Source organism: Mercenaria mercenaria, chromosome 18 (genome assembly GCF_021730395.1).
Source record: "Mercenaria mercenaria strain notata chromosome 18, MADL_Memer_1, whole genome shotgun sequence".
Lineage (NCBI taxonomy): Eukaryota > Metazoa > Mollusca > Bivalvia > Venerida > Veneridae > Mercenaria > Mercenaria mercenaria.
The window spans coordinates 37,595,153-37,619,615 of NC_069378.1; the positions used below are offsets into that span (position 1 = coordinate 37,595,153).

Here is a 24,463-nt window from a genome sequence, read left to right on the forward strand (position 1 = left end):
CTGTGTACTCTTGTGGCGAAACTGCTGAGATAATATAAATTCCTTACCCCACCAACTTTCGTATGCAAATGCTGATCATTTGGACAGAAAAAAACAGAAAAAAGATAAGTGACATGCATCAATAAGTATTTACCCTTACCAAAATAATGTAGATTGATGCTATCAAATAAATAAGTATGCTTTCTTCATCCACTTTTCAATGAAATAAATCAATTTTTGTAGCATGTAATTTGGTAAACATTTGAAGAAAATGGCGTAACTGCATCAAGGGGAAACAACTTTTATGCAACTAAATATAAGTGTTATGATTTATTATAGACGATGTGTGCATAGTATGTATTTATTTTGATTAAAATCCATCTGAGAACAATCTAGGGCTGGAATTATATAAGCATTTATACACTGTTACGTCCGTAAAAAGTAGCGCACCAAAATATTTTGGATTGATTTTTTCCAATGGGGCGAGCGCAATTAGCCAAAAACGTTCTGAAAATATACGAGCGGCAAATCCGATGAACAACTTTTTAATTTGGTGAGGCCTTAATGAGTTAACATAATGAGCATTAAAGCCTTTATAAAACATGATAGAATGGTGTTTTGCTTAAGAGTATTCAAATAACAGTGAGAGCTATTAATTCTTCTCATTCGGGCACTGTTGAGGCATTATCTTGGTAATTATTTCATGTATTACAAAATGTAATGCAACGAAGTTCAAATAAGGCTTTTCAATTATCCAAGTTAGAAAGCTCCAGGATTAATTCAAAATGAAAAAGAATATATTTTTACACTGCATGCAAAGGTGCAGCTCAGAAATCACTAAGATGTAAGCTTCACAAATGAATATTGCAAATAGTTTGGCAAATTTTCATTGTTCAGTATACCGGTAATGTGAACTATTCTATGCTATTAAGATAAAAGTTACTCGGAAATCAAGTTCTTGCTTCCAAAAAAAAGAAAAAAAGAAAATGTACAAATCCTTCCTGCATGAAGTGTATTTCAGACTTTTACCTAAAAGAATTCAAAGTATAAACACCAAAAGAAAATTAACAAGTCCCTCCCGCGTAGATGAAGTTTACTTCAGACTTTAACTTTAAAAAAAAACCTAAATATAAATGCCAAAAGAAATTGTACAAGTCTTTCCCGCATATATGAAGTGTACTGCACAAATTTCAAAGTATCTGCGGTATACATGCAGTGTACTATTTTCTTGTACAAGTCCCTCCTGCGTACATGCAGTGTACTCCTTAAATTTTCAGAGTCTGTGCTGCGTACTTGAAGTGTACTAGTGACCTCCTGCGTACATGCTGTGTACTTGTCGAAATAGTATGCGGCATGTACGCGGCATGCGCTGTATTTAAAATGTACTCCTCTGGCGTACTACTGTGTTCGCGGCATATACACAGCAAATACACAGCATGTACGCCACAGAGGCATGCTTCTGTAAGAGCATCAAGATGAGTATTGAAATCTGTATAAAAAATTATACCGGTGGTCCAAATTTCTACACTGTAACTTCAGAAACGAAAAAGTAGGTCAGTAGGTCATGATTAAGACTATTCAAGATGAGTATTGAAATCTGTATCAAACATTTTACATGTGGTCCAAATCTTTTTGCTGTAGCTTCGATCAGCTGGATATTTAGCATTTACCGGTAGTTTAAAATTAAACGGCATTGACTCTCGATTAAATATGCATGCGGATAATGATCTTTCATAGTACTCCTGGTGAACTAATGTGGCCTCCCACCATCAGTTCGTTCCTTCATATTTTCTTAAAACGATGTTTCTGCATCCGCTAAACTTGGAAGGACTGAGTCCATTAATGGATTGCTCCCTTGCACACAGAGGCACAAGGGCTAAAGGTTAGAAAGTATCAAGTCTCCGCTACTTGTCTGTCTATATGCAATTTAAATGTACCCAAAGACATGGCCTTAGTCATGTGACTTGGACACGTGATAAAAACGCTAGGCAGACATCAGGAAATACTTACTTTCACTTTCATTTTATCCAGCAACACAACTCTGAAACATATAAAGCTTATATTTGGTATGAAAATGGCATTTACCAGGGGCGGATCCAGGATTTGGCATTGGGGGAGGGGGGGGGGGGGGCACAACTAGGGGGGTGGAAAATTTTGAAAACAATGGATCCATCTGGTGCATTCTGGGCTTTCTGAGGTACTTTATTTGGTATTGAAAAAGGACAGGTTTTGTGACAAAATCAACCCAAATAACATGCTAATTAAAGTCCATGTTTTATGACTTATCAGACTTAATTTCTCGCGTAAGTATCTCAGAATGGAATTTCTTAGCCCGATTGGATTTCTGAGGATTGTTATGGTGAGGGGTTACCAAGGGCTATTAAGGTTTAGGAGTATATCATCAAAACACAGAAATATTTGATAAACGAACAACATCTTTACCAATATTTTACTTGACCATTACATGTTCTGCTGTACTGTCCCGTATGACGGATACTTAATATATTCTGAAAAAGTTGTCCCCGTCATTCCTTACAAAATAATAAATCAAAATCCATTTTTCTTTATTTAATTAAATGATCTCGACCCAACCTATCCAAAATGAAACAAAAACATTGGTGTCTATGAAAGTTACCTGAAGATGTTAATAGAAAACCATTCACAATGATCCTGACCATAACCCAAGCTATCCAAAATATATCTAATATCACAGCCTCATTGCAAGCTTTCTAAATTCCAAGTTTGATATCCTATTCCTTAGTGAAGTTATTGAGCAGATAAAAAATTCTACTTTTAGTAACATTGACCTTAACCTCGACTCCAGCGAACAGACCGCATACCGTACATCAGTTTCCAAGAAAGTTATGTATGTACTAAGCTTGGTCACAATATCCCATTAGCAAAAATGGACCCTTAAATGCCATTAAAGATGTTTAAAAATACTCTGTATAGTAAATTTTATATAAGAACTATATATATATATATAAGGGCCATAACCGATTTGTTTCTGAAGCAATTTCACTGAATCTTGCAAGACTACATTTTAAAGTAAGTTACATTATTACCAGATATATGACTACAGACAGACAAAAATGGAATAAAACACTAGTAATATATATAAATCTTGTTTCCACCAAGCAATCTGTTTGATACTTGCAGAGCCGCATTTCCATATGCAGTAACATTTCTACCAAGTTAATCATGTCCGAGATATGACTCCTGGCAGACAGAAAATAGACTATCTATATATTATTTATACAAGTACAATGTGCCATAAATCTTGTCTTCCTCAAGCAATCCAACTGAAACTTTCAGGGCCACATTTCTTTATACCAGTTAACATTAACTGTTTTATTGAAATTCTACAAGCCAATTCTGAGATATGATTACGAAAGGACAAAAACTCAATAAAAACTCTACATATGTTCTATATAGTATATATAACTGCAAAAGGCAAAAAATATGTATTATATAGTATATATAACTGCAAAAGGCAAAAAATATGTATTATATAGTATATATAACTGCAAAAGGCAAAAATCGAATAAAAACTACATATGTACTATATAGCATATATAACTGCAAAAGGCCATAAATCTTGTCTTCTTATCCTGTCTAAATGAAACTTGCAGGGCCGCATTGAACTGTTACAGTACCAGTTAACATTTCTACCAGGTTTTTTAAAAATCCTTTCAACTATGTCGGGGGGATAACAAATTTGTTAGAGGACCTTATAATGATGCTAATGATGAAGTCTGATGGAGATCCATCAAGCAGGTCAGGAGAAGATGTTGTTTAATTTAATGTATTACCGGTATTAGTTCTAGTGGCTCCTAAAACTGACTAATCACCACTATTTGAATTTTTTTGTAGAGAATCTTACTATGATGCCGTTAAATACCTAATCTCTTTACCCAGAATTCTTACTGTCATTTTGTTACTGTGTACCAGCTAAGTCTGTGCTCTATTGATTATTACTCTCATTGTCATGTGATGCTGAACAGAATTCCAGTTGTTTTTTTATACACCTGGACACCCTATCAAATACACCTGGACACCCTATCAAAAATGGCAGACAATTGCTTTTATTTCAAATCTATTAAGAAAACAATGATTTTCAACAGAATAGGATGGAAAATAGATTTTTATAACATCCAATATGCAACATATTTAATTAAGGTGAATATAGGAAATGTTTAATTTTTTAAAATCTCACATCATGATGTGTGGCTTAGTCGCTTTAAAAGCATAAGCCCGCTTGTCAGAAGGTTTTAATCAATATAAGTACATAGTGTAAACACTAATTTAGGCATAAAGGTGTAAGGCACCTTGAAGCTATAATCTGTTTTAATACCACTAAATTTTAATCAGGAAATAGCTTTAGCAGGTATTCCTACTTCCCTTTTTATCAATGTCTGAAGCTGGAGTAAGTGATTGTTTTTATCACCTTAAGTGACTTTTAGGCTTCTGTTTGCCGAGCGATTAATTTTATTTTTTTCCTTTAGTTGACATTTTTTTCATGTCAGTTGGAGTAAATGTTTCTGAGCCTTTCCTATAAAAGGATATTGCAGAAATCATCAATATGTCTCAACATAACTAGGAACTAAATTCTTGACTGGATCTGCTGTCTAACACATTTGAAGAAACCATTTTGTTGATATACTGGAATTGGCAGACATTAATTTAATGAAAATAAACTAGAAACCACATCACTGTCTTCAATTTGTGTTCTTTAACTGGACTTACATAATAAACAGACTAACAGCCAACACATATATACATTTCATGCAGCAGTATATGATATATATCCTACATGACTAGAAATTACATGTTTAAACGTGACTGAAAATTTAACTGTAATTATTGTCTTCATTTGTGGCTACACTACCCGAGGCTACATTTTCTGTACTTTCTCACATGTCATCTTATTTGTAAATAGACATCTCTTTTCCACTGCATTTCCCTTTCCTGTAGATAGAACCGGCTAATTCCCTATTTACTAAAATATGTTCACATCTATGGCACCCCAATTGTCCAATAATTACGTGAACCTAGGTTCACGTTTGAAAAACTAGGATTAGCGATCGATAAACTAGGTTTTTCGAACGTAAAACCAGATTTTTTCGAATACTAACCTATATTTTCGAACGAAAACATATGATAACGGGTGTAGACCATAGTTTACGCTCGTGAACCCAGGTTTACGTTCGATAAACAAGGTTTCTCGATTGAACTATAAATTTCGTTATCCTTAGTTCACGAGCGTGATCCTATATTTTATGAACCTATGTTAACGACCTTGAACTTGGGTTTACGGCTGTGAACATGGGTTTACATCCGTAAATATAGGTTCACGCTTGTGAACATAGGATAACGACCGAAAATCATAGTTATGTTCGGGAAAACTAACTTATCGGACGTAAACCTAGGTTCACGATTGTAAACCCAAGTTCACAGTCATAAACATAGGTTTATGCTTGTAAACATAGGTTCACGTCCATCAACTATGGTTCACGGCATGCCAAATATCCAATACTTACATTCTTGGTCGAAAAATTTTCGAGCAAAAACAGAGGATAACAGAGTTAAACCATAGTTTACGCTCTTGAACCCATGTTTATGTTTAATAAGCTAGGTTTCTCGATTGAATTATAAATTCCGGTCATTATCCTAAGTTTTAGAGCGTGAACTTATGTTTACAAACGTGAACCAATGTTTACGACTGAAAATCATAGTTTTGTTCGAAAACCTAGTTTATCGAACGTAAACCTAGGTTCTGGCTTGTATAATCCTAGTATATCAATCGTAAACCATGGTTTAACGTTCGATAAACTAGGTTTCTCGATTGAACTATGAATTACGGCCGTTATCTTATGTTAACGAGCATGAACTGGGGTTCACGAGTGTGAACCATAGTTTTAGAGCGTGAACCAGAGTTCACAAGCATGAACCAGAGTTCACTAGCATGAACCGGAGTTCACGAGTGTGAACCATAGTTTACGAACGTGAACTTCTGTTTACGACCTTTAACTTGGGTTTACGAATGTGAACCTATGTTTACGAGCGTGAACTATGGTTTACGACGTTATCCTATCTTTTCGCTCAAAAGAATAGGTTAACATGCTTTTACTTTTGAAAAATCTAGTTAGTATCAATGGATAATCCTAGTTTTTTACCTTGAACCTGGGTTCACGTAATTAAGGGGCAATAGCCATACATGTCACGTCCGTAAACTACGGTTCATGGTCATAAACCTAGGCTCATGGTCGTAAACATGGGTTCATGTTCGTAAATGTAGGTTCATGCTCATAAACATAGGTTCATGGCCGTAAACCCATGTTCACACCCGAAATTCATAGTTGATTTTATAATCCTAATATATCAACCGTAAACCATGGTTTACGTTTGATAAACTAGGTTTCTCGATTTAACTATGAATTTCGGTGGTTATCCTATGTTTACAGTGGTTATCCTATGTTTACACTTGTGAACCCCAGTTCACACTCGTTAACTATAGTTTATGAACGTGAACCTATGTTTACAACTGTGAATGAGCGTGAACTATGGTTTACGGTGTTATCCTATGTTTTGAAAATATAGGGTTGTATTCAAAAAACCTGGTTTTACATTCGAAAAACCTGGTTTATCGATCGTTAATCCTAGTTTTTCGACCGTGAAGCTAGGTTCACACAACAACACACACAACAACTGGACAATTGGCGTGCCATACACATCTACAACGTACTTTATTTCCATTAGCATGAAGTGTTAGATACTTTCTGAAAATATTTCAAGAGGTAATGGACCAGCCACTGCATAATAGGTTGGGCAGTAACAACTGCCTGAAATGCCCTTTAAGTATTTTGGACAGTTTTGGTAACATCAAGATAGGACAATAACTACCAACCACATGCTTTTGTCCTTATGATTTTTTGCAGTTTTGAATTGCTCTTAAAATCTTCTCGCTAAAATTAAATATTTCAGTGACAAGTGGTAATATTAGTTTCCATTATTGTCTCAAAGCTATCAATACAATTTTGTGTGGAGGGTGGAGGTTTATAAACATAACTTCTGTTTTCTATATATTTTAAATATAGCTTAGTAATTTCAGTTATCACTTAATTCTTTGATCAATTTTTCTTGTATATATCATGTCATTCCTTAACAGCTATTATATATACTGCTTTACAACCACCATTTTCTGTATAATTGATCATTCTTTATGCAAAATTTCAATGCAAAACAAGAGCTGTCTCCATAGGATGACACATGCCCCCGATGGCACTTTGAATGAATAGTTATGGCTGATGCTGGGTCTTGTGCGCGACACATCGTCTTACTGTGCCACACATTCATGCGTAGTTATTTTAAAATCCATACATGAATGACAAAGATATGGACCGGACTCGCCCATCAATGCACTATCCTTTAACGTCTAAGTGTGACCTTGACCTTTGAGCTACAGACCTGGGTCTTGCGTGCAACACGTCGTCTTACTGTGGTACACATTCATGCCAAGTTATTTGAAAATCCATCCATGGATGACAAAGATATGGACCGGACACGCCCATCAATGCACTATCCTTTAATGAATGTCTAAGTGTGACCTTGACCTTTGAGCTACGGACCTGGGTCTTGCGCACGACACGTTGTCTTACTGTGGTACACATTCATGCCAAGTGATTTGAAAATATATCTATCGATGATAAAGATATGGACCAGACATGCCCATCAATGCACTATCCTTTAACGTCTAAGTGTGACCTTGACCTTTGAGCTAGGGACCTGGGTCTTGCGAGTGACAAGTCGTCTCACTGTGGTACACATTCATGCCAAGTTATTTGAAAATCCATCCATTGATGACAAAGATATGGACCGGACTCGAAAATTGCGGACAGACGGACCGACAGACGGTTCAAAAACTATATGCCTTCCAATCGGGGGCATAAAAACATGTCAGACCAACAGAAAGTTTCTAATATAGCTTTAAAGAAAAATGCACAGCCCCCTGATGACCATGTTTTTTAACATAGTAAAATGATCTGAAGGCATTTCAGACTGTCCATAGCTTTATCAGATCTTGTGGTTTCAACAATTTTTATGCATAATAAGTTGACAAAATGACACATTTCTGGTCTCATAAAGTAAGACTTTTGGCAGTTTGTACCTGTTATACATCAAATCAAATGAAACACCATTGGTTCAAAATCTTTCCCCCCTGGTATGTATGTATCTAAATGTCTGAATAGTTGACGGTGAAGGGGGAAGAAACTGACTAGTTAGTTTTTTCCCTATTAGTATTTTTAGTGTTAACATGTTGCCTTTAGTTCATCATTTTTGTTGATTAGTCTCTCTGATGAGACTGTTACAGCTACCATATTTTCGTGCTGTTTTGTTTGTGTACAAAATCTAAGGGTGAAAAAATAACCAGGAGAGGAGAGAAAAGAAGAACTGGTTCGTTTTTTCTTCTTTTTTGAACTGGGGGTTGCGGTAACAAAATAATCAGGTTGGGATGGGAGGGATGGGGGGCAGGTGCCCCCCACTCCTGTAACTGTACATGGTCTTATGACTAAAGGTTAAACGATTTTTTAGATGTCTGCAACACAAACTTGTAAAAACTTTGTGTATTTTTCACTTAGTGAAGGACCATAACTCTGGCCTAGCTGAGTAAAATCCCAAAGAGAACACCGAGTGCAAAACTTAATAAGCTATACAAGAGGACCATGATGGTCCTGAATCGCTCACCTCTTCCCACATGACCTAGTTTTGAGTATGACATCGTTTTTTCTATTATTTGACATAATGACCTAGTTTTTGAGCTCATGTGACCCAGTTTTGAACTTGACCTAGATATTATCAAGATAAAAATGCTGACCAATTTTCATGAAGATCCATTGAAAAATATGGTCTCTAGAGAGGTCACAAGGTTTTTCTATTATTTGACCTATTGACCTAGTTTTCAAAGGTACGTGACCCTGTTTTGAATTTTACCTACATATCATCAAGGTGAACATTCTCACTAATTTTCATGAAGATCTCATGAAAAATATGGCCTCTAGAGAGGTCACAAGGTTTTTCTATTTTTATACCTACTGGCCTAGTTTTTAACTGCACTTGACCCAGTTTCTAAACTGACCTAGATATCATCAAGGTGAACATTCAGATCAATTTTTATGAAGATCCATTGAAAAATATGGCCTCTAGAAAGGTAAAAAGATTTTTCTAATTTTAGACCTACTGACCTAGTTTTTGAAGCAGTTGACCCAATTTCAAACTTGACCTAGATATCATCAAGATGAACATTCAGACCAACTTTCATACAGATCCTATGAAAAGTATGGCCTCTAGAGAGGTCACAAGGTTTTTCTATTATTTGACCTACTGACCTAGTTTTTTAAGGCACGTGACCCATTTCAAACTTGACCTAGATATCATCAAGGTGAACATTCTGACTAATTTTCATGAAGATCCATTCAAGGGTATGGCCTCTAGAGAGGTCACAAGGTTTTTCTATTTCAAGACCTACTGACCTAGTTTTTTATCGCAGTTGACCCAGTTTCAAACTGACCTATATATCATCAAGATCAACATTCAGACCGACTTTTATACAGATCCCATGAAAAATATGGCCTCTAGAGAGGTCACAACGTTTTTTCATTATTTGACCTACTGACCTACTTTTAGACGGCACGTAACCCACTTTCAAACTTGACCTAGATATCATCAAGGTGAACATTCTGACAAATTTTTATGGAGGTCCATTCACAAGTATGGCCTCAAGAGAGGTCACAAGGTTTTTCTATTTTTAGACCTACTGACCTAGTTTTTGATCGCACATGACCCTGTTTCGAACTTGACCTAGATATCATCAAGATGAACATTCAGACCAACTGTCATACAGATCCCATGAAAAATATGGCCTTTAGAGAGGTCACAAGGTTTTTCTATTATTTGACCTACTGACCTAATTTTTGATGGCACGTGACCCACTTTCGAACCTGACCTAGATAAAATCAAGGTGAACATTCTGACCAATTTTCATGAAGATCTCATGAAATATATGGCCTCTAGAGAGGTCACAAGGTTTTTCTATTTTTAGACCTACTGACCTAGTTTTTGAGGCCACGTGACCCAGTTTCGAACTTGACCTAGATATCATCAAGATGAATATTCAGACCAACTTTCATACAGATCCCATGAAAAATATGGCCTTTAGAGAGGTCACAAGGTTTTTCTATTATTTGACCTACTGACCTAGTTTTTGAAGGCACATGACCCAGTTTTGAACTTGACCTAGATATCATCAAGGTGAACGTTCTGACCAATTTTCATGAAGATCTTGTGAAATATATGGCCTCTAGAGAGGTCACAAGGTTTTTCTATTTTTAGACCTACTGACCTAGTTTTTAAAGCCACGTGACCCAGTTTCGAACTTGACCTAGATATCATCAAGTTGAACATTCTGACCAATTTTCAGGAAGATCTTGTGAAATATATGGCCTCTAGAGAAGTCAAGGTTTTTCTATTTTTAGACCTACTGACCTAGTTTTTGATGGCACGTAACCCAGTTTCAAACTTGACCTAGATATCATCAAGATGAACATTCTGACTAACTTTCATAAAGATCCCACAAAAAATGTGACCTCTAGAGTGGTCACAAGCAAAAGTTTACAGACGCACGGACTGACTGACGGACGGACGACGGACGACGCGCGATCACAAAAGCTCACCTTGTCATTTTGTGACAGGTGAGCTAAAAACAATCCTCTAATGTTTTATAACTCTAGGTCAAATACATTTTGACATACACATATTAAGCACTATACATCATGGGAGTACTCTCAAGAAATTGACAAAATCTCCTTCTCCCCTTGGACTATACAGAGGCGTTTGAGAAAATGACCCAGATCTCAGCTATATGAACATAGGTTGTAAGAAATGGACTCATGCTCCAGGTGCACCAATCATTTTCATTTTATTTAGTGTGGAGGGTAGAAACTTAAGTCCAATCAGTCATACTTACAAGATTTGTGTCATTTCTTCCACTTGTTCAGCATAAATTTAACCACTTGTACAATGTTGGAACCACCTGATCTGATAAAGCTATGGCCAGTGTTGCATTTGTTAGAGGGTCACCCAAGAAAGATTTCAGAGAATTATTTTGAAACTGGAAGAGCTGTTTCCAGGGAGAAAATTTGTAAGTTTTTCCTTTCAGTTTCAGTTGCTTTGGCATTCAGAATTCTGCAAACCTTACAGACTAAGATTCAAAGGAATATGAAAGAGAGTCACCCGAGGAACAGTCCTTAGAAGTTTGCTTGAAAATGGCTTGGTGGTTCAGGGGATTGTGGATGATATACAATAAACATAGCTTGATGGTTTAGAAGATGAATTGTGGATGATATACAATAAACATAGCTTGGTGGTTTAGAAGATGAATTGTGGATGATAGACAATAAACATACAAAGAATATCAAACAGACAGAAGTACATCAATTTTTTGGGGTGACAAAGAAAAGCTGTATAAACAGTCCAGTGCTTATTCTGTCTTCAATCTGCCTTCTTTGAATTTATTGATCAGTAGTCCAGGTAACAGTGCTACCATAGCAATGCCAAACATTTTCAATGTAATTTCCTTTGTGAAGATTCTGTCAAGAGAGGTAATCTCGAAGAGCATACTGCCTGTCTGAACACAGATGAAGTTGTATGGCATCAAACCTACAAAATTTACAAAACAGTCTGAGAAATGTATTGACATACTAGTCAGTGAATAAAATACTTTTTGCATAAAGGTTAATATGCAATATAAAAATATGTAATCCTGTTTATATGGATCCTCTCCTAGTCTAAAATATATGTCGGTTAACCTACAAAAACATGTGTTTCTTGCACGGACTTACAGCAACTTGCCTGCAGAAAGAATCCATTCTTTTAAAGGAAAATGATAATCCTTGCACCTCAAATTCATACTACTAATTGAGAAATTTACATGAGAGATTCACTTGCTTTTATTCTCAAGGAGATTGGGTAAATCAGTTTTGGTGATACTGACCTATAAAGGAATTGATGCCAAGTGACCTTGACCTTTGACCCAGTGACCCGAAATTGATAAAGGTCATCTTCCAAAGGAGACCAATCAACCTATTAAATCTGAAGCATGTTGGCCAAAAACATATATTAAGATATTGCTTTACAATGGATTTGATCCAACCTGACCTTGACTTTGACCTTATGACCCCAAAATAATTAGAAGACTAAACATCCAATAAAATATGAAGGCTGAAGGTCAAATAGTTCTCGAGATAACAATCAGAAATAGATTTAATCAGTTAGGACCTTGTGACCTTGACCTTTGACCAAGTGACCCCCAAAAATCAATAGTGTTCATCTACTCAAAAAGACCAATCACCCTATGAACTAGGCCAAAGCATTCTCAAGTTACTGTCCAGAAACAAGTTATTGTCATACTGTTACTGTTCTGGATCACTATGACCTTGACCTTTGACCAAGTGACCCTAAAAATCAATAGGGGTCATCTGCTGGTCATGATCAACCTCCTTATCAAGTTTCTTGATCCTAGGCCCAATTATCATCTGGAAACGGTTTAACTGTTCTGGGTCACTGTGACCTTGACCTTTGACCTACTGACCTTAAAATCAATAGATGTCATCTGCTGGTCATGACCAACCACCCCAGTGAGTTTCATGATCCTATGCCCAAGTGTTCTCAAGTTATCATCCAGAAACCATTTAACTGTTCTTCGTCACTGTGATATATCTTATTTTTAGCCCACCATCATCAGATGGTGGGCTATTAAAATCACTCTGCGTCCGTGGTCCGTCCATCCGTCATTCCGTCCGTCCGTCCGTCAGTCCGTCCGTTAACAATTTCTCGTTATCGCATCTCCTCAGAAACTACTGGGGGGATTTTGACCAAACTTTGTCAGAATGATGTATTGGTACCCTAGTTGTGTCCCCCTGAAAATCAGACTGGTTCAACAATTTATGAGTGAGTTATGGCCCTTTGTTTATTTCTATAATTTACATAGATTTATATAGGGAAAAACTTTGAAAACCCTCTTGTCCAAAACCACAGGGCCTAGGGCTTTGATATTTTGTTTGTGACATCATCTAGTGGTCTTCAACTAAGATTGTTCAAATTATACCCCTAGGGTCAAATATGGCCCCGCCCAGGGGGTCATATGGTTTACATAGACTTATATAGGGAAAAACTTTGAAATATCTTCTTGTCCAAACCACAAAGCCTAGGGCTTTGATATTTGTAATGTAGCATCATCTAGTGGTTCTCTACCAAGTTTTTCAAATTATCTCCCTAGGGTCAAATATGGCCCCGCCCTGGGGGTCACATGGTTCATATAGACTTATATAGGGAAAAGCTTTTAAAATCTTGTCAATAACTACAACATTCAAACTTGGACCACATGTATATTTTTGAGTGGCAAGATGAACCTTGACATGAGTTGACCTTGATTTTGACCTAGTGACCTACTTTCACATTTCTGTAGCTACAGCCTTCAAATTTGGACCACATGCATAGTTTTGTGCACCGGAAAAAACTTTGACCTTGATTTTGACCTAGTGACCTACTTTCACATTTTTGAAGGTACAGGCTTCAAGTTTGGACCACATGTATAGTTTTGTGTTCCGAAATGAAATTTAACCTTCATTTTGACCCAGTGACCTACTTTCACATTTCTCAAGCTACAGCCTTCAAATTTGGACCACATGCATGGTTTTATGTACCGAAACAAACTTTGACCTTTACATTGACCTAGTGACCTACTTTCACATTTTTGAAGGTACAAGCTTCAAATTTGGACCACATGCATAGTTCTGTATTCTGAAATAAAATTTGACCTTGATTTTGACCTAGTGACCTACTTTCACATTTCTCAAGCTACAGCCTTCAAATTTGGACCACATGCATAGTTTTGTGTACCAAAATGAATTTTGACCTAAAGATTGACCTAGTGACCTACTTTCACATTTCTGTAGCTACAGGCTTCAAATTTAGACCACATGCATAGGATTGTGTACCGAAACAAACTTTGACCTTGACATTGACCTAGTGACCTACTTTCACATTTTTGAAGGTACAGGCTTCAATTTTGGACCACATGCATAGATTTGTGCTCTGAAGTGAAATTTGACCTTGATTTTGACCTAGTGACCTAGTTACACATTTCTCAAGCTACAGCCTTCAAATTTGGACCACTTGCATAGTTTTGTGTACCAAATTAAACTTTGACCTTAAGATTGACCTAGTGACCTACTTTCAAATTTCTCAAGCTACAGCCTTCAAACTTGATGCACATGCATAGTTTTGTGTACAAATAACTTTGTCCTTGAAATTGATCTAGTGACCTACTTCCACATTTCTCAAGCTACAGCTTTCGAATTTGGACCACATGCACAGTGTTGTGTACGGAAATGAAATTTGACCTTGAGCTAGTCAATAAGTCTTGAAATTTGGAACACTCAAAAATGGCACATTGGTGGGCGCCAAAATCACTCTGTGATCTCTTGTACAGTATCAAAATACTGACATTATATCTGATTTTACAGTATCCAAATAGTGATATTTTATTATATACCTATATATATTCTGTCAAAAATACAGCTTGCATTTCACAAGGAAATACAAACAGGCTGAAAAAATCCCATATTGTACCTTCCGTATTGTATATTGTATGTTGCAGGACTACTTTTATTAATATGCATGAGCTGACACAGTTATATAAAGAGCACACACAAAAACATCACTCATTTCATTTTAACATCAACAAACATTTCAGATTTCATTTTTTTTATCGATTACAAATAAACAAACAAAAAGATAGAGGTATATAATAAAAGGGTCATTACAACAGTAGCTGGATCTGGGATTTTGTATTCGGCTCTCATGGATTTTGCAAGGACGGATCACACTCGGTGCATATGCACCTTTGTGCACCTTGTGAGATCCAATCTGGCAAAATCCACTCGAGTCGAATACAGCATCCCAGATCAAGTTACTGTTATAATAACCCTAATATATCTGATTTTACAGTATCCAAATAGTGATATCATATCTGATTTTACAGTATGCAAATAGTGACATAATATCTGATTTTACAGTATCCATATAGTGACATTATATCTGATTTTACAGTATCCATACAGTGACATTATATCTGATTTTACAGTATTGAAATAGGGACATTATTCCTGATTTTACAGTACTGAAATAGGGAAATTATATCTGATTTTACAGGATCCAAATAGGGACATTATATCTGATTTTACAGTGCTGAAATAGGGACATTATATCTGATTTTACAGTACTGAAATAGGGACATTATATCTGATTTTACAGTGTTAAAATAGGGACATTATATCTGATTTTACAGTACTGAAATAGGGACATTATATCTGATTTTACAGTGCTGAAATAGGGACATTATATCTGATTTTACAGTATTGAAATAGGGACATTATATCTGATTTTACAGTGCTGAAATAGGGACATTATATCTGATTTAACAGTGCTGAAATAGGGACATTATATCTGATTTTACAGTGTTGAAATAGGGACATTATATCTGATTTTACAGTGTTGAAATAGGGACATTATATCTGATTTTACAGGATCCAATAGGGACATTATATCTGATTTTACAGTGTTGAAATAGGGGCATTATATCTGATTTTAGAGTACTGAAATAGGGACATTATATCTGATTTTACAGTGTTGAAATAGGGACATTATATCTGATTTTACAGTACTGAAATAGGGACATTATATCTAATTTTACAGTACTGAAATAGGGACATCATATCTGATTTTACAGGATCCAATAGGGCCATTATATCTGAATTTAGATACTGAAATAGTGATATTATGTTTGATTTTACAGTATCCAAATAGTGATATCATATCTCATGTTACAGTATCCAAATACTGATATCATATCTCATGATAAACAGTTCAAACACTATATATATGGTTCTTAAGTCTTAAAACTAGGTTGGAAGAAAACACACACAGGCCATGGAGCAGGTTGAGGGTATTTTGATAGGTCTCTTTATAATGGTTCGCTTTTACCTTAAAAAGCTGAAGGGGACAAAGTGCCCCATTTACATAAAACTTTGAGGAATTTACTTATTACAAGTGACGCTACAGACCAAGTTTGAAAAAGATTAATCAAATGCTTCACAAGAAGAAATTTAGGTATTTCTACATTTAGCTCGAGTAGCTCCTAAAAGGGGGCATTTGCTGATTTTTCATTTGCAGTAATATTAGAAAATTATGTCAGACTTAATTACCTATGTCAATGATTTTATATTAGATCCATCATAACTGGAAATCACAACAGAAGCATTATGACTAGTTATGATTCTAGAGATTCTGGGCATGTACTATAGCTGAATGAAATTTATATTGTTTTATTTAGTAAATGTGAGGGTACCCAACTTGTTAATATAGCCAATATCTTAAACTGAATTGTTGTTACAATGTAGAATTGTTTTGATTTTGGAGCTTTTAAAGTACAAATGCAGGAAATCTTACTTTTCCTGTTGGAAGGAATTTTACTCTTTGTCGCAGAAGCAGTGATTCCAACACTGCAGCGGTGGAGGATTTGTCACAGAAGTGTTGGATAAATATGGCCGGCTGACTTAATTTACGCTGTCATCAGTAAGTTTTCTAATGAGTTTTCCCATATTCTTTCATGTTTGACAGAAAATCAGTGAGACAGAAGCCCATGTGTACTCTTCTAGCCACAAACACTTGTTCAGTGCAGTTCTTTGTCATTAATGTAAACACTTCTGTACAGTTTGACGAGGGACTGTCGTTTTTGTAGAAATTCCATCAAAAATGGTAAAATCTTGTACAAAGCGACTCCTGAGCACGTTTGCATCAAATTGTAAGTTATGACACTGTCAAGCAACAGTTATTTCTTTGAAATCGGTGAATTTTCATTGCAGGCATATGAAATAATCTACCAAAAATGATTCCAACACAGGTGGGTACAATTGCAACGTATTATGGCGTGTCCGATTTCTTTAATGTTTGTTATGAACTTTTAACTTAACTAAAAAGCACTTTTCCTGGAATTTTGATTGGGGTAGGTCCATGAAATCACTTTGACATTAGATAACAAACATCATAAATACATCAATGGAATTAGTTTATGTATCAAAAGAGTTTAAAAATGCTAGGATAAGACCCCTGCTTAAAGTGGAATTATGTGCATTTTTAAAAATCCAGCTGAAATAGATGTGTGTGAAAAAAGGGTGGAGGAAATTATATTTTAACCCAATATACCAAACTCTTGCTGTTACCAGGATGAAATAATAACTTTCCAACTATGACTTTTCTTATTTTGAATGGGGCATTCTTTTCAAGGAAAGTCAAACTGCATGCAGGAGTTGCTTCCCTTCAACTTTAGAAATCTCTGCCTAAAGGTAAGATAGATCACTGCGTAGAAGATTGAAGAAAAGAACTATCATTTCATTAGTCCGATTTCTTTATTTCTAAGGCAGCAACTTCAAATACTTATGCTGCATTATCGTTAATTTTACACATTTAAATGCACAGTTACCTAAAATTGCTTCCATAAAACATTCACTAAAATCACACTATGTGCAGTAAGATGTAAGACTTTCTAGTTTTTTTTTCAATCAAGCATACATTTTATTAGGATAACTAAGGATTAGTTTCGTAACATCATGGCAGACACCATGCTGCAGAAAAAATCTGATTCAACAAATGTGAATGTGGTGAAAGATGCAAGCAAAGCGAAAAAGGCACCGGAGAAAGGTGGTAAGAAAACCCAAGAAGCCTTTGCTAATCCTCAATCCCAAGGAGTTTCTGGTTCTTCGTCTGAGGGTAAAAAAAATCAGCCTGGAGGTAACACTTACGGTACTTTACTGAACAAAGAATTATTTTCGATTTTGAAAGAACTTAACTCTAATGTAAACAAGCAAGGGGAAAAGTTAGCTACACTTTCCCAGAAAGTTGACAAGCTGTACAATTATGAGGATTCTTATAGTTATGACTATGATGATGATTCTGAGGTCCCGGATCCTGCTGATAATCCTTTCATGCAAAATTCTCCAGGTTCCAAAGTCACTGACACATCAGGGCAACCTTTAAAAAGGCAACGTACTGAATCATCTGTATTCAAAGACTTAACAGAGAAATTTCAAAGTAAAGAAAAAGTTGATTGTGAAGTAAATGAAGATCTCTCGGTCTTTGTCATCAGTGCTTTTCGTAACGATATGAGTGAGGAAACCTTGTCCGAGTTGTTAAAGGACATTCAAAGACCACTCACTTTAACTGTGAGGTGTAAACTAAAACAAAAGTAAATAATGCTATCTGGCATCTACTTAAAAAAAGGAGGGTCATGATGACCCTGGATTGCTCACCTGAGTAATATGAGCTACATGTTTCAAAGATCAAACTGATGATAAAATATTAAGAAAGTCAGTAGGTCACATTCATGGTCAATGATATTCAGTTTTACGACTGGTGTGCAAAACTGTGTATGTCATCAAAATTTCAAGGCTGTTTCTTAAAAAACAAGAAAGTAGGTCAGTAGGTTAAGGTCAAAGTCAAGTGACATCATATTACTTGGGTTCATCAGGTAATTATTATTAAACAGTCTTGGAAATAGGATCAAATGATTTTTAAGTATTTTTTCCTATATAACTCACATAGTAACTAAGTTACCCCAGAGTGGGGCTTCTTTTAACACCAGGGGCATAATTTGAACAATTTTGGTAGAGGACTACTAGACAATGCATCATACCAAATATCAAAAGCATAGGTTGTATGGTTTCAGACAAGAAGATTTTTAAAGTATTTTTCCTATATAAGTCTATATAAAACTTTAGACCCCTAGGGCAGGGCCTCTTTTCACCCCAGGGATACAATTTTAACAATTTTGGTTGAGTACCATAAGACAATGCTACAAACCAAATATCAAAGGTCTAAGTGTTGTGGTTTCAGACAAGAAGATTTTTAAACTTTTTTTCATATATAAGTCTATGTAAAACTTGAGACCCCGGTGGCGGGGCCATATTTGATCCTAGAGGGATAATTTGAACAATTTTGGTAGAGGACCACTAGATGATGCTACATACTAAATATCAAAGCCCTAGGCTGTGTGGTTTTGTACAAAAAGATTTTCAAAGTTTTCCCTATATAAGTCTATATAAACCATGTGACCCCCGGGGCAGGGTCATATTTGACCCTAGGGGGGATAATTTGAACAATTTTGGTAGAGAGCCACTAGATGATGCTACACACCAGATATCAAAGCCCTAGGCTCTGTGGTTTTGGACAAGAAGAATTTTGAAGTTTTTCCTTTCAGTTGCCATGGCAACCTGAGTTCTGCATGGAATTCAATTCTTTGAACAATTTTGAAAGGGGGCCACCAAAGGATCATCCTGTGAAGTTTGGTGTAATTCTGCCCAGTGGTTTTCGAGAAGATTTTTTTAGAAAATGTTGATGGACACACGAATGACGACGCACACTGGACTATGGACAACAGACATTGAGCGGTCACAGTAGCTCACCATGAGCCTTTGGCTCAGGTGAGCTAAAAATAGAAAAAGTGGAAACTCCAAAGGTCGCTCAACACGACAAAAACGAAACTGTTGCAGTCTCGGTTTGATTGAGCCTGTTCATGGACAGTAGTGGAAATGCATGCTACCGTCCACGCCCTCTAGCCCCGGGTTGAGCAGAACTCAACATTTACACATGCTACAAGTACAAACATAATTTAGAGACATCCGCAGATGTGTTCATATGGCAGTGCACATGGAACCTTCAATGATACACTTGCATGTAATTCCATGACAAGAGGGTCATGATAACCCTGGATCGCTCACCTGAGTAATATGAGCCACATGTTTCAAATGGCAAACTGACACTAAAATATTAAGAAGTAGGTCACATACATGGTAACTGATAGTCAGTTTTAAGATTGGTGTGCAAAACTGTACATGTCATCCAAATTTCAAGGCTGTATCTTGAAAAACAAGAAAGTAGGTCAGCAGGTCAAGGTCACAGTCAAGTGATCCCTAATCGCTTGTGATCATCAGGTAATTATAATTAAACAATCTAGGAAATATGATCTGATAATTTAAAGTATTTTTTCCTATATAACTCATAATTATAACAAGTGACCCCCAGGGTGGGGCCTCTTTTCACCCCAGGGGCATAATTTGAACAAACTTGTTAGTGATCCACCAGGCAATGCTACATACCAAATATCAAAGGCCTAGGCCTTGAACTTTCAGACAAGAAGATCTTTTTTTTTTCCCTATATAAGTCTATGTTAAACTTGGCACCACCAGGGCAGGGCCTCTTTTCACCCTAGGGACATAATTTGGACAAATTTGGTAGAGAAACACTAGGAAAGGCAACATACTTAATACCAAAAGCCTAGGCCTTGCATTTTCAGGCAAGAAGAGTTTTAAAGTTTTTTTCCTATATGTCTATGTAAAACTTGAGACCCCCCAGGGCAGGGTCTCTTTTCACCTCAGGGACATAATTTGAACAATTTTGGTAGAGGACCACAAGGCAATGCTACATACAAAATATCAAAGGCCTAGGTCTTGTGGTTTTAGACAAGAAGATTTTTAAAGTTTTTTACTATATAAGTCTATGTAAAACTTGTGATCCCCAGGGTGGGGCCTCTTTTCACCCCTGGGGCACAATTTGAACAATCTTCATAGAGGACCATAAGATGATGTCATATGCCAAATATCAAGGCCCTAAGCCTTGCGGTTTTGGATAAGAAGATTTTTAAAGTTTTTCCTTTCGGTTGCCATGGCAACCAGAGTTCTATATGGAATTAAATTCTTTGAACAATTTTGACGGACATTGAGCAGTCACAAAAGCTCACCATGAGCCTTTGGCTCAGGTGAACTAAAAAGTGGCGTATGGTAATGATGTAAAATTTCAGCAAATTCAGAACATTATTGTCAAGGTGTCAATCAATGTTGCCAAAATGCTAGACAAAGAGATTTAGAATTTAGATTCTAATTCAGTTGAATGGGGAACCAATGCACTTGCGTTACTGGGTCATTCTTTTAAAACTTATCAATAATAAATGCAAAGAGAGCCACTGCAATGACTTGGACCCAAAGTTCTATCCGTTAACTTCATCAAGTCAGCCTTACACAGAAAATTTGTATGGAGATGATATAAACAAAAATGTTAAAGATATTCAGGACATATGCAAGATTGGTCGAAATGTTGGTTGTATGTCACAGTTTCCTGGAAGAGGTTACAATCGTCATAGACGTGGTGGTAGACGTGGTATGACTCGTCCTGGAAGAGGTAGAGGTTTCTACCAGAGTTATTATGGTGTGGAGCAGGCATCACCTTTGACAAAAACAGCAGAGTGGGGCACAAGAAGTAAATAATGAGGTAAGCAACATACAGAATAAGTTTAAAGCTGGTAGACTTCGTTTTTACAAGAAAATTGGAGAAAAATCACTTCTGATGAAACTATTTTGGACATTGTGAGGCATTGTCCTCTTGAATTTTATGACAGAATGAACCCAATTCAGACATATTGCAAAAGTAATTATTTTACAAAAAGTGAAAATTTATGAGTAGATCAATAAATTCAGAAAATATTAGACATGAAAGTGATGAAAGAAGACTAGAACATGACCCAAATGAGTACATCTCTCCAATTTTCTTGGTAAATAAAAAGAATGGTGAATATAGAATGATACTGAATCTTAAAGAATTGAATGAAAGCATAGATTATCGACATTTCAAAATGGATATTTTTGAATCAGCTATTAAATTATTTAAACCAAATTGTTGGCTTGCCTCAATTGATATTAGACATGCCTATTATTCAATTTTCATATCAGATGATAATCAGTTGAAATTTCGCTTTGAAAAATCAGGAAAATTATTCCAGTATGTTGCACTTCCTAATGGGGTGGCATGTGCCCCTCAGCTGTTTACAAAATTGATGAAACCTGTGTATGCCACCTTAAGAATGTTGGGACATTCGAGTTCTAGTTTTATTGATGATTCCTTTTTAGTTGGCAGTACTTTCAGGAATTGTGTTCAAAATATCCGAGATACATTTGACCTTATGACAAGTTTGGGTTTTATCATACATGAAAAGAAGTCAGTACTTGTACCTATAGTCTGCCTATATATATATCTAAAAAGAGGCCTAGAAATTGCCTTTGATAGCATTTTTTGTTAATGCCCGACAGCCATGTTCATTGTTAATTTTATAAAAATTGGAAAAGTTTCAGGGGGGCTGTTGCCTTCTAAGGGTCATAGTAAGGTCACAGCGCAAGGTCAAAGGTCAATAAGTGCATTTTGTTATAAACTTCAGATTTTCGCAATTTTTGCTACTTTTAATTTAAACTTGAAATTTTTCGGTGATAATTATGAATTTGAGAAGTAAAATAAATTACTTCGTGTAGATTTATTGCAACTGAGACAGGCAAAATTCAAAATGACTAAAGTTATTTCTATAGAATGAGCCTAATTTTTCGTACGCTCTGATATTTTGTTCATTTATGAAAGCTATCTTTCTCATGTTTCTAAAACTTCCGTTTCCAGACTAACAATTTCCAAAAAGGCTGGTTGATTGCCTGTATGATTGTCTGTATCAACAGTACAGGTAGAAAAAATCTATGGCGCGTATTTTATAAAGACTAGTACAGTCAAACTTCGTTTGCTCGAATTCCGATTATTCGCTTACTACTCTTGGCTCGAACTCATCGTCAGGTCTATATAATGTACACTTCACGTTGACTTGTAATACTCACAGACACTTGGCGCATTTTGTAACATTTCAGCGTGTTTTTAAAAAATGTATTTTTACCATCAATGCTCTCAATACTACAAGATATGCAACATTGTACGAACACTGGGAACACTTGCTTGCGCTGGACCCTCGCTTTGTGTAGCGCATGTCATAAACCGGGAACCAAAATTGTTACTCTTACGGCTATGTTAAACCAGATCATCACTTCTTTATGTAAACAAACCTAGTGTAACACGTGGTGAAGCGATAATCCGGTATAATGCAGTTGAAACGATATCAATTTTGGTACCCGGCAACGATATGCGCAGTTCAAAGCAGGGATCTATTCGCAAGGAAGTGTTCCATAGAATTTAGATAGATTGATTTATATTATTTATTGATTTCTCGTCGGAATACAAACGACAGTTGTCGGGACCGGTGTCATTTGACAGAATGGTAACAGATCTGACGATTGATACCAGTGATTCATTGGTAGGGGTTCATTTAAACGTTTAACTGGCTATTGTTTCCCTAGTGTTCGTGAGATGTTTCATATCTTGTAGTATTGAGAGCATTGATGGTAAAAATACATTTTTTAAAAACACGCTGAAATGTTACAAAATGCGTTTTATGATTGTCACATATGCTTGATACATGGTGAAATGCTAAAATATATTGGCTAAACTTAACCAGGGGCGGAGGAGAATGAGGTGTGTGGAGGTCCGAGCCCCAAGTGTCTGTGGTAATACTGATATCGCGAACACATTTTGCTTGTTCCGTTAACTCTAAGGAACATAGTTTGACTGTACTAACTGTTGACAGATCTAAAGATTCCTTCGGAAGCATAGAACTCAAGGACGACAAAAATAGCAAACACGGTTTGATTAAGTCTGTTTGTGAGATAGTATGAAATGTGCAAATTCTCTCAAGCATTATCTAAAATGGTCTATGCTGTCAATTAAAACTCTATTCCAGTGGTTTACGCATGTGCTGTAGTGATTTCAGGAATGTGGGGGCATTTAGAAATACTATCTATGTACAAAAATTAAGCGATATCAAAGTTTAAATATAGATATTAGATAACCACAAATGCTAAGTTTGTTTTCATTCCATTAGCATGAAAATGGTACCCTCCATATTTTTGAATCAGCTAAAAAAGTATTTCTTTGCACATTAACATTAGACCATTATAAGAACTGGTAACCACCCTTCAAGTGTTTTCAATATCTACAATTTTGTAACTATTTGTTTATGTTGGTTCTATAGATGCTTAACTTCAAACAGGCTTAATAATGGTCAGTTAATTTGAAAGTATATCGAATGTTATTAGTATGGTCTTTATTATGTGAAAGGGGTAAAGCATGTTTGTTTTCCTGTTACAATACCTTTAGATTTCCAAGTGATTGGTTGGTGATAGAACCGAGTAGGGCAAACTTACCAATGTATCACGAAGGAATCTACTGATGTTATAAAATGAAACAAATGTGAGCTAACGCTATTGTAATGAATTGCCCTTATATAAAAATAACTTCTTACACTTATATAAAAGTGAATAAACCCCATAATAGTCCGACTTCACAAGCTATAGACGTCTTAGCCTGGCATATTCAATCGGCAGTATTTGTTTATTACAAATTCATCATTTTGAATTTCAAATTTGTTCTTCATGCCCTTCTCATCATGCAGGAA

General features: G+C 36.0%; 1 protein-coding gene across 5 annotated transcripts in view; it reads right to left on the reverse strand.

Annotated features, from left to right (window-relative positions):
* Positions 1-457: 457 nt before the first annotated feature.
* LOC123537885 (transmembrane protein 41A-A-like) overlaps positions 458-24,463 on the reverse strand; it is a 210,189-nt gene continuing 186,183 nt past the window's right edge. For 4 of the 5 annotated variants that reach the window (XM_045321791.2, XM_045321790.2, XM_045321792.2 and 1 more), the window contains one exon: positions 458-11,694. In XM_045321791.2, the coding sequence (XP_045177726.1) occupies positions 11,516-11,694 (179 nt within the window). In that variant the 3' untranslated portion in view covers positions 458-11,515. The remainder of the gene's footprint in view (positions 11,695-24,463) is intronic. The other variant, XR_006683650.2, reaches the window with a different exon arrangement.